The sequence below is a fragment of the Nilaparvata lugens genome, chromosome 1, assembly GCF_014356525.2.
Source record: "Nilaparvata lugens isolate BPH chromosome 1, ASM1435652v1, whole genome shotgun sequence".
In the NCBI taxonomy this organism is placed as follows: domain Eukaryota; kingdom Metazoa; phylum Arthropoda; class Insecta; order Hemiptera; family Delphacidae; genus Nilaparvata; species Nilaparvata lugens.
The window spans coordinates 96,720,047-96,732,371 of NC_052504.1; the positions used below are offsets into that span (position 1 = coordinate 96,720,047).

Consider the following 12,325-nt stretch of genomic DNA (forward strand, 5'->3'; position numbering starts at 1 on the left):
TGCTGTGTTTCTCTGAGCACTTTAGAGAAGATTTTTTAAATCTAGTTCAAATACAAGGGTTTTCACTTGCAACTGCCTTCTGTAGATCAAATTTTAAAAATGGAGGTGTTGCTATATTTATTGCAAATACATATGCCAATCAGGTACAAGCTCTTGATTTGTCTTCTCACTGTCATGAAATTCATCATGAATTCGCAGGTATTATTGTTAAAAGATTAAAGCTCTTTTATAGTAATCTATAGATCACCAAATGGCAATCTAGAACTGTTTTTTGATGCATTGGAGAGACTTATTTTGTCTTTGAATAAATACAAACACAAGTACAATTTCATAATTGGTGGAGACTTCAATGTAAATATTCTAACTATGGACTCCCGAAGGTCAGACTTAATCAATCTTTTGAAGTCCCTTGACCTATATCTCACTAATTTTGAAGCTACTAGACTTGAATCAGCCCTTGATAATATTGCAACAGATTTAAAACCGGAATCATTCTCTGTGAAGGTTGATCCAGTTGCATTGAGTGATCATGATGCACTTTGCTTTTATGTAAAATCTAATTTTTTAGTGAGTAAGTATCCCAGTAATGGAAAAAGTTTGCAAGTACAAAGCTTCAGGCCTGTCACTTCAAGTGCTTTAGACTGGTTTTGCTATAGGCTTAATTTGGTTGATTGGAGCAGAGTTACCGTACATGATAATGCTGAATGTAATTTTAATTCATTCTTCAATAGATTCAATGGACTATTTTTAGATTCTTTCCCTGTTGTCAAACGCACACCTGGCCATAATAATAAAGTAAAGAAAAAGTATATCCATTCACCTGCTTTGAATGTCTTGAAGAATTGTGTTCTTATTGCCTATGATAGATTAAAAAAAGAAGGTACATACTCAGCTAGGTTGACGTACAATAATATTAAGAAGCTGTACAGATGTGAATTGAAAATGGCTCAACTGAACCATAATGTCAAGTTTATTGAATCGGCTAACAATAAATGCTCAGCGGCTTGGAAAATTATTCGAAAAAATTCCAAGCCTGCTCAGTCTACTGTTACAACTGTATCCTCTGAAGAATTCAACCAATACTTTATCAGTGCTGTAGCAGAAATTCATAAAGTGATCGAGCCTTCAGCTATTTCTGCTGAGGAGCTTCTGGTATCTTCCCCAAAAACGCAGGCTGTATTTGTATTAAAAGAAGTATCATGTGATCAAGTCTCTTACATAGTTTCTAGAATGAAGTCCTCCACTAGCAAAGATATTTATTCCCTTTCCAGCTCCTTCATAAAACAAGTCATTGAATTTATTTTACAGCCATTAACATCTTGTTTTAATGCCTGTATCAGAGAATCAGTTTTTCCATCATCACTCAAGCATTCTAGAACAGTGCCCATATACAAGAGGGGGGACAAAGACTCACCAGAAAACTTTAGGCCAATATCGGTACCACCCATCTTTAGTAAGATATTTGAATACATTATTGCCTCACAACTATATGAATTCTTTGAATCAAATAGTTTGTTCAGTGAAACTCAGTACGGATTTAGGAAAGGTAGGTCAACTATTGATGCTGTTAGTACCATTGTGGCTGACATTGAGAATGGTTTTAATGATAAGAAGCACACAGGATTGGTTCTTTTCGATTTGACTAAAGGATTTGATGTGGTGGATCACAACATTTTATTAAGTAAATTAGAATTTCTTGGTATCCAAAACAATGCTCTTAAACTATTAGAATCTTATTTACAGGGTCGTATCCAGACAGAGAGGGTCGTATGTGTTAACTCAGAGTTTTCCAAGCCAATTGCTGTACCACATGGCGTTCCTCAGGGGTCCATTCTTGGGCCTCTACTTTTTCTGGTTATGATGAACGATATTGGGTTTAGCATTCGATCCAAGGTGGTATGCTATGCTGATGATTCATCATTAGTTACTGCTGATGTGGATCTCAGTGCTCTTGAACAAAAGATGTCCAGATGTCAGGGCGAGGCAGAAGCCTGGTTTAGGGCAAATCGTCTATTTTTGAATACAACCAAGACCCAGAAGCTAGTGCTTGGTTTGAGACAAATCAGTCAGAGTGCAAAAAGTGCTAAGCTTCTTGGCATTACACTAGATTATAAACTCACATGGATACCTCATATAGAAAGTGTCTGCTCCAAACTTAGTAGGGTTATATACCTTCTTCGAAGGCTCAGGGATTGTGTACCCGCACACTATTTAAGAATGTGCTATTTCGCTTTTTTTCAGAGTGTCTTTATGTACGGATTGGTCTTGTGGGGTTGTGCCCCGGATGTGCAAAGAGTGTTCTTACTACAGAAAAAGGCTATAAGAATTATATCAGGTGCAGCGTATTTGGAGCATTGCAGGCCATTATTTATAAAGGAAAAAGTTATGACAGTTTACAGTATGGTAGCTTTCAAACTCCTACTTCAAGTAAAGAAGGATATAGGATCATATAGATGCAGAGTTGACATCCACAGCCATAATACACGAAATAAGACAAAAATAGATGTACCTTACACAAGACTGAAAAAAGTATTAACTAGTCCTAATCATGTAGCCTTGAAACTTTTTAATATTCTGCCAGACTCAGCCAGAAACTTGCCTTTATCAGTATTCCGACAAAAACTTGAAAACCTTCTCTTACAGTTCCCACTATACTCGCTTTCTGATTTCCTCCAGCTGCCAGTAGAGAATCATTTTTTGGAAAACATAGGTGATAGTACTCTGTAGTATTTTATATTTTTATGTGTTTATATTTAAATGATACATTATGTACGTTGGATTATTTTATTCTTGATATAATTGTTTTATTGACATATATAGAGCAAACCTTGAATAGAGGTTTCCAATAGCATTGTTTGTGTCCTGAATGGAATGAAACTTTTATTCTATTATTCTGTTATTTTATTATGATGTATTTATAATGTATATTTTGACGTTTCCGATAGCATTGTTTGTATGCACTAAAGGAATAAAAATCATTCTTATTCTTATTCTTATTCTTATAGTGTAAGGACCTTAAGTTCCAAATTTCAAGTTATTCCGTTAACTGGGAGATGAGATATCGTGTACACACACACACACACACACACACACACACACACACACACACATACAGACCAATACCCAAAAACCACTTTTTTGGACTCAGGGGACCTTGAAACGTATAGAAATTTTGAAATTGGGGTACCTTAATTTTTTTCGGAAAGCAATACTTTCCTTACCTATGGTAATAGAGCAAGGAAAGTAAAAAGTGTACCTAACAGCCTTAAGAAACTACAGTGGAGTGTTTGCTCCTTCTCATTGTGATAGACTAGTGATAATAATCGTGACAGACTTGTGATAAAGTGATAATAGACTTTTGTAGTTGCTTATACAGTTTATTATTCTTGGTGACAGTTATTTTTAAACAGTCATAACATGAGCTTGTGATAATTCTGTGTAATTTATTAGGTGGTGATCAGTTTATAGTTGTTTCTAGTGTACCTCCGTGTGTTATAGTGTTGTAAGTAATAAATCTAATCAGTATAGATCGCTTCAAATGTTTTATTAGTCTAGAAACCCGCTACAGTACCATTAGTTTTTACTTGTTAGTTGTTTGAAGTGCACTTCGGTCATGTGCTTTCAATTTACTTTGAAAGTGCATCGTTTACTGAGAAAGTGTCTGTGTTTTGCATACTTTAGAAACTGTTGCACTCAAGCAAGTAAGTTATTAAAAGATTATCCTAAAATTCCTGTTTTTTGACAAGTGAATGAGGAGCTAGTTGTTTTATTTTATTTTGACTAAGCTACTCATAACATTTGTAATACAATTTCAAACGTGAGAGGACTCCAGAGGTATCCATTTTTACACAAATTTTACAGTAAAAAACAATGACTAATTACTGACTAGGATACTATTTCTGAGATGTAGCAAAGAAACATTAAATAGGCTATATAACATCAAAAAACAGAAAACTAGTATAAATTTGGTTGGTACTGTAGATTGAAGGAAAAACCAACAACAGTCAAGATAGAAAAAAAGCGCTAACAGAATTTGAAATAGAAAAGGCTCAACTATTGTAATCAACCCATTGTTAGTTTATATACAATGAGTCTATAAAACTAGTAGTTCTGTGAACAGTAGACCTCGCGCTCAATAAGTTAAAATGACCTGTTGGTATGTTTTCTCAAAAATTGATAAATAATTTATCAATTTATAATGCCTAGAAAAACTCCTAAATAAACATAGAGCTTTCTGTCCTATCGTACCGTGACGTGTAGTCCCCGAATGTGAGTGTGAGCGCTGTTATCAGGTCTGGCTGCAACTGTCTACAACGTTGATGGAAAGATACACTTTCAAGATGTTCGATGTTTTTGAACGGGTAGTATTGTAGTCAACTGTCTACTAAAAATGTTGATGGAAAGATAATTACATTTTCAATATGTTCGATGTTTTTGAACAGGTAGTATTATAGTCCACTAGACAGCTGATTTATGATGAATAATTCTATAGTATGATTTTTACTCTAATATTGGCGTATGAAGGAGGCTCCTTTTTCCTTTTATATTATCCTTGAAATGCAAAATTTTCAAAAACCTTGTATATACGTCGACGCGCAATTTAAAAGGGAACATATCTGTCAAATTTCATGAAAATCTATTACCGGGTTTCGCCGTAAATGCGCAACATATAAACATTAAGAGAAATGCCAAACCTTCGACTTGAATCTTAGACCTCACTTCGCTCGGTCAAATATTTCCTTGTAATCTCAAGAATCAGCTTGATTTGCTTGTAATAAGGTCTTAGATTCCATGAATCTTGTATCGATTATGAATAAATAAATTGATGGGTTTGAATAAAGCCTTTCATATTATACAGAAGAATTTTTTTAGAAATGCAAGTTACAGTTGTCAATAGTCAACAATTTTAATACAATAGCTAGAATTTCTTATCATTTATATGTAAGGAACAATAATCAGTAATGAATCATATTGTAGGAATTTCAATTTCACTCGAATACAATAGCTAGAATTTCTTATCATTTAAATGTAAGGAACAATAATCAGTAATGAATCATATTGTAGGAATTTCAATGCTCCATCTTGTATATATAGAATAAGTGAAGAAAATTGTGTAACCAACATCAGCGCAATTGTGTAGTCACTAAAGCCGTGTCCACACTGAACAAATGTTCGACATACATTTTCGGCAAACATGTTTGTTGAGGAGCTCAGGGACAAACATTTCAAAAGTTTGGACAATTATTGTTTGTCAAACAAAAAATTACTGTTTTTCTAAACATTTTCAGTTTCGACAGCTGTAAAACATAAAAATCTGGTGTGGCGCACTCACACAACTTTCCTTGCCGTTATGAATATTTATCACCTGACGCTAGTGATCTCGCGCATCTCAAATCTACTATTCAAAGATATGAGACAGCTGGTGATAGGACAATAACGTTAGAGACACACGAGGTCTGCTATCTCTTCGTAGTGAATGGTTTAATAGAACCAACAGTTGCCAACAGTTTGCAATTTAATAATCACATTTTCTCGAATTTCAAGCTTATTTTCAATTTTAGTTGAAGATGTTACTGGACATAAACTGTAGAGATTTTCATGCTGAATCTTCCACTAAAATTTTCTAGTTCAAATTGTATCTGAAGACTGGTAATTGAGAATCTAAAATCAAACTTTGCATAGATGGGGCGGAGCTCCTGAAATTTTTACAGATATGGGACTTGTGGCAGTCGATAGAGCTTATCAATGACTTTTTTAGGTATGAATTTGATCAAAATCGTTGTAGCCGTTTTAGAGAAAATCGCGAAAAACTCTGTTTTTGACAACATTTTCGCCATTTTAGCCGCCATCTTGAATCGCATTTGATCGAAATTGTTCGTGTCGGATCCTTATAGTGTAAGGACTATATGTTCCAAATTTCAAGTCATTCCGTTGACTGGGAGATATCGTGTACACAGACGCACATACCCTCATACGCACACACACACACACTTGAGGTGCGTACAGACTTTCGCTCTGCTCCGCAACCGAACGTCACTCCAGCAGAGCGATTGATGAACGACCGGGAAGCAACAATGGTTCGACCGGGGAACGCGAGAAGATCTAACATCTTCCGTAACGTTCATGATGCGTGGGCGGCGCGACTGTAGTTCGATGGAGGAACGAGGGCGGTACGAGGGAGGAACGTGCTCGGTGCGGGTTGGAAGAGCGTATATGTGTACGCAGCTTTGTATATATAGGCTATATATACAGACCAATACCCAAAAAGCACTTTTTCGGACTCAGGGGACCTTGAAACGTATAGAAATTTAGAAATTGGGGTACCTTAATTTTTTTCGGAAAGCAATACTCTCCTTACCTATGGTAATAGGGCAAGGAAAGTAAAACCTGTTCTTCTCACTTACAAATATTTTGTTTGGTGTCGCTCCACACTGGCCACGGGCAAACATTGTTTGTCAAACATAATAAAATTTGCCCAAACTTATTCAACAAACATGTTTGTCGAACATTTGTTAAGTGTGGATACGGCTTAAGAGGATCTGTGGGCGGAGACTAAGTTCAGTTACTAATTGTAGTATTTTTCCGGGAGAAATTGATATTTTTATTATTTATTATTTTACAATTGCGACTTTCTAGCACCTAAGCCTAGGTGATGATGATGGAATGAATGATGATACAATGAATGTAGAGTCATGAATGAATAAAAATTATTGATATTTTAAGTGCATTAATTTATGATATTTTTATTATTTATTATTTTACAAATGCGACTTTCTAGAAGTATTTTAAGCCTAGGTGATGATGATGGGATGAATGATAATACAATGAAGGTAGAGTTGTGAATGAATAAAAATTATAGATATTTCAAGTGCATTAAATTATTCAAGTCAATTTGGTGATTTCAACAGTAAGACCAGCTTTAACCACATATGAGTAACGATTAGGTACTGTAGTGTCATAGCAAAGTGTCTCAACAGAACAGTCAAATAACTGAATAAAAGTCTTCTGGGCTTCCAATGTCCAATCTGGCTAATCATATTATTAAGAAACTCTGTACACTTCTCGGTACACTTTTTTATTACTTAAATTGGATAATCTTTTTCAATATAATTGTTAAGATCATTATAAGAGTGAGAAAAAGTGGCAACTGAAATTTTTAAGTGGTCTAATAAGCGAGTTATGGGTTGTTGAAAGTGCTAACTCCGTTTTCTTTCCAAATCATGAACGGTTTCGACTATATTATTAGAACTTCTCTTAAAAATTCAAAAAATGTATCTTTCCAAACTAAAACATTTCATTTCCCATATCGTTGATAAATAAAAAAGTAACATTTTTTGTAAATTCGATAACTTGTTTATTTTAGCATTAATCGCGAAAAAATGCATATTAGAACAAAGCCAATGATATACAGAATGTATTAAAAAAAACTCAATGGAAAATTCGAAACCGTTTATGATCTGGAAAGAAAATGGAGTTTAGCACTTCAACAACCCATAACTGAAATATTAGGCCACTTGAAAATTTCAGTTACCACTTTTTCTCACTCTTATAATGATCTTAAAAATTATATTGAAAAAGATTATCCAATTTAAATAAAAATAATAAGGTGGACCGAACAGTTTTAATATATTATCCTCTTGATAATATAATATATGATCCTATTAATATATTGGAAAGTAAGGTCATTTTTTTCAACCCTAATGTCGAATAAGCAATCTATTTGATTTAATTGGAAAGTAAGGTCATTTTTTCAACCCTAATGTCGAATAAGACATCTATTTGATTAAAATTAATCTTCTTCAGTTTAATGTTATCAATATCAAGTTGATCGTTAAAATTTGAAGATCCTTTCCTGAAAACAAGTACCACATTAACTTTTAGTGCAAAACTATGTTTGATCTTTAATGGGGCGAATTCGATACATTCCCTTAGTAAATTTTGCTGTTATCTTCAGAAGCTCAGATGACACTTACTAGTAATGACATATCGCTTTTCCGTAAATTCTACCTGTTAAATACTATTGTGAAATAATATTTCTTTATCAGTGAAATTACCTTGAACATTTTCTAGCTCAGAAAATTCACACTCTACATTATTATTATTGGTTGTTATAGTAGGCTATCCTGTCAGTGTGATTTGTCCACAAGTCTTTGAAGAGTGAATTTGCTGTGTATGATTTCCCGGTTTAGTGTTAATTGGGTGGATATAATTTACTGTCGTCCTTTTACTTTCCTTGCCCTATTACCGTAGGTAAGGAAAGTATTGCTTTCCGGAAAAATTAAGGTACCCCAATTTCTAAATTTCTATACGTTTCAAGGTCCCCTGACTCCAAAAAAGTGGTTTTTGGGTATTGATCTGTGTGTGTGTGTGTGTGTGTTGTGTGTGTGTGTTTATGAGTGTATGTGCGTCTGTATACACGATATCTCATCTCCCAATTAACGGAATGACTTGGAATTTGGAACTAAAGGTCCTTACACTATACGGATCCGACACGAACAATTTCGATCAAATGCAATTCAAGATGGCGGCTAAAATGGCGAAAATATTGTCAAAAAAAGGGCTTTTTGCGATTTTCTCGAAAACGGCTCCAACGATTCTGATCAAATTCATACCTAAAATAGTCATTGATAAGATCTATCAACTGCCACAAGTCCCATATCTGTAAAAATTTCTGGAGCTCCGCCCCATCTATGCAAAGTTTGATTTTAGATTCCCAATTATCAGGCTTCAGATACAATTTAAACAAAATATTCCAAGTGGAAAAGATTGAGCATAAAAATCTCTACAATTAATGTCCAGTAACATTTCCACCTAAAATTGAAAATAAGCTCGAAATTCGAGAAAATAAGATTATTCAATTGCAAACTGTTGACAACTGTTGATTCTATTAAATCATTCACTATGAAGAGATAGCAGACTTCGTGTGTCTGCAGCGCTATTGTCCTGTCACCAGCTGGCTCAGATCTTAGAATAGACTTGAGATGCGCTGGAACACTAACGTCAGTTGATCAATTTTAATAACGGCAAGGAAAGTTGTGTGAGTGCCCCACACATGATTTTTTCAATAGTGGCCACTGATATTTTCAAACTTCTCCGATTTATATAGATACAACACAGTATTTAGTAATCATCAAATTTGATTTCATTTTCAAATAGTCAATAGTCTTCAATCATTGGGCGGTTCGCTATTATTTGTTGTTATGATCAGTTTAAACAAAGAATATAAGTCGGCAAAATTTGTGATCTGTATTGAACAAAACTAATCTAATGTAATTGAAAACATACAGTTGATAAATGCTGCTGTTTCCAACCAGACGTATCTAGTTTCACTGAATGTTTTCCTTATCTCGATTTTTGTCAGTGTAGAAAATGGATTTGAAATGAAAACTTACACCATCAAGTGTCAGTGCTAGTAATTTAATTAAACGTTTGTGATGAATTCTTTGAATGACGTCTATTATGACAACCGGTAATGAAAAAATAAACATTGTTTCCTCATTTGAGATAATTGCGTATTGATTATTTGTGGCGTGAGTACTACTTTTTGCTTTCAATAATGAATTGCTGTTTCTGAAATAGAAACGTTTCACTACTTAGCACAAAACTTCCCCTGAAAATCGTTGATAAAATTTTTCAAACCATCAATTATCCAGTAAACCTTGAAATTTCTTATAATATACAGCAGTTATTTTTCAATCACAATCATACGTTTCACTACTTAGGACAGTTTACAAAACTTCCCCTGAAAATCGTTGATAAAATTTTTCAAACTATCAATTATCCAGTAACTTATCCCTGAAATTTCTTATATAGAGTGTTCTGAAAAAGGTGCCCATAAGTCAGGGCGTGATTTCTCACAGAATAAGAAGAAAAGTTCTAACAAAATCTGTTAAACTCTCTATTTTTCATGTGTTTTTAATGTAATTAAGGATTATTTTTTTAAGGTTGCGTTTGTCTATTATAGACTTATTCTACATCTTTCTCTTCGAAATTAAGTTTTGTACAAGTTCTGTAAAAAATATTTTGTGTTTATTGTACATTTAACATAGTAAATCTGCTTCAAACCTTAAAGGAACTTGTTTTTCGGGACCAAGTTTTGTGTATTTCGTCATATATCTTGAAAATTACTGTAGCTACAGGTCTGGAAACTGTTTTGTTCAAATTTTCAGTTCATTTTACATAAAGTACGCTAAGTTGTACATCTTAATTAACAGCAAACAAATACCTGTAGGGCATCGTTTCGTCAGGGGAACTGAAATTCAGACGAAATATTTCACTCTGTATAACTTGTTAACTAAGTATTTTCGGACCTATGTTAATTAGAGATTTTTTATTCTTTTGATGAGAGGAATCACGCCCCGACTTATGGGCACCTTTTTTTCAGAACACTCTGTATATATACATCAGTTATTTTTAAATAACAATCATTTATCTATTAATTGAACAACCATAGTTTTACTTCCAGTTGGATACCCAAAAATATATAGTTGGTATTTGGCACAGTTTTGTGCAAAATCAGCTACTTTGCCAAACCTATGATTTCGCTTTTTAACTGCAATTCGGCATTTGAAATCCCAACTAGGAATCCCGCAAGTAATCATAATATGACCTATTGGCCTATCTAGTTGGGACAATATCCATTTAATCAGACCTTTTAAATATTCCCAAATAAAGGTTTGGTGCTCCACTAATAGTCGAGGCAATGAATGCACAAAAAAGGGTAAAGAGGGAAAAGTTTGGAAGACAATTTTTGACCCCGCAGTTCTGTTTATGGTAGTAAGGAGATAAACATATCAAAAATCCCCACCCCTACCACCTGTGCTAAGTGGGTGGGGTGGTTCAAAGGTACCATTTTATGGTTTCTCGCATATAACTCGGAAACTATGTATCTTACGGACATAACTGTTATATACAAAATTAAAGCTTACATAATTTCCTACAATATTCATCTCACAATATTTTCTATATTTTTTCTAGTTTTCGAGTTATCCGCTCTTGAAGGTCTGACATTTTTGAAAAAAAAATACGTTTGCCTCCAATTTTTCTCAAGGTTGAAAATTTCACTCCCCGCATTGCAGCTGCTATAACAATGAAAGGAAAACTTGGAATAGTGAATTAATACATCATTTCAAAGAGAATTTAATTCTTTACAAACCTACAAAGAGCATCAATTTTTACGATGCATTGTTGGAGAGTTATAAGCCCTGAAAGAGCAAAAAATAGGATAAAACCTGTTATTTTAACAATTAGACACTTTCAAGAGCGAATATCTCTGGAACCGTTGAGAATATCACAAAATTTCACAAAACAAGAAGTATAGAGAATTCATCAAGCTTCATTTTTGAATAGTTTGTTATGTCGGTTGAACGCATTGTTCTCAAGATATGAGCGTGGGAGCAAACGCTGAAAAATGCAACTTTTAAACCACCCTCATCCCCTTAGCACATGAGTTGATATGTCCTCCTTCAAACTAGTCTCAACAAAGCTGTGAAGTCAAAAATTGTGTTTGAAACATTCCCTCCAAATTACTTTGTCAATTGGTCTATTGTTGCAAAACTGTAGATTTCACACTCAACACTAAAGCTGCTGCAACAGGTAAAGAGAAATTCGTAAAAGTGTGAAATTATACATCAAATTAAAGAGAATTTTATTCTCTATAAGCTTATAATCAGCATGGATTTTTCCCATCAATTTTTAAAAAGCTATAATAGAAAAAATTGAAAAAATAGGTGACAAACAGGAGGTATATAACAGTTATGTCCGTAAGATATATAGTTTCCTAGATATATGCGAGAAACCATAAAATGGTACCTTTGAACCACCCCCACCCCCTTAGCACAGGTGGTAGGGGTGGGGACTTTTGATATGTTTATCTCCTTACTACCCTAAACAGAACTGCAGGGTCAAAAATCTGGTGTGGCGCACTCACACAACTTTCCTTGCCGTTATGAAAATTGATCACTGACGCTAGTGTTCCCGCGCATCTCAAGTCTACTATTCAAATATTTGAGCCAGCTGGTGACAGGGCAATAACGCTGGAGATACATATGAGGTCTGCTATTTCTTCATAGTGAATGATTTAATAGAATCAACAATAATTTGTAATTGAATAATCACAATTTCTCGAATTTAAAGCTTATTTTCAATTTTAGGTGAAAATGTTACTGAATATTAATTGTAGAGATTTTCATGCTCAATCTACTCCACTTGATTTTTTTTGTTTCAATATGTATCTGAAGCCTCATAATTGGGAATCTATCTGCATTGATGGGGCGGAGCTCCAGAAATTTTTACAGATATGGGACTTGTGGCAGTTGATAGAGCT

The 12,325-nt window shown here is 34.2% G+C and overlaps 2 protein-coding genes across 2 annotated transcripts in view; one reads left to right on the forward strand and one right to left on the reverse strand.

The window, feature by feature from the left end:
- Positions 1-12,325, reverse strand: part of LOC111059864 (protein pinocchio) — a 384,086-nt gene that overhangs the window by 242,965 nt on the left and 128,796 nt on the right. The window lies entirely within an intron of this gene.
- Positions 3,240-12,325, forward strand: part of LOC120349469 (beta-1,4-N-acetylgalactosaminyltransferase bre-4-like) — a 39,329-nt gene continuing 30,243 nt past the window's right edge. The window contains exon 1 of the mRNA XM_039419694.1: positions 3,240-3,701. Within this exon, the coding sequence (XP_039275628.1) occupies positions 3,614-3,701 (88 nt within the window). The 5' untranslated portion in view covers positions 3,240-3,613. The remainder of the gene's footprint in view (positions 3,702-12,325) is intronic.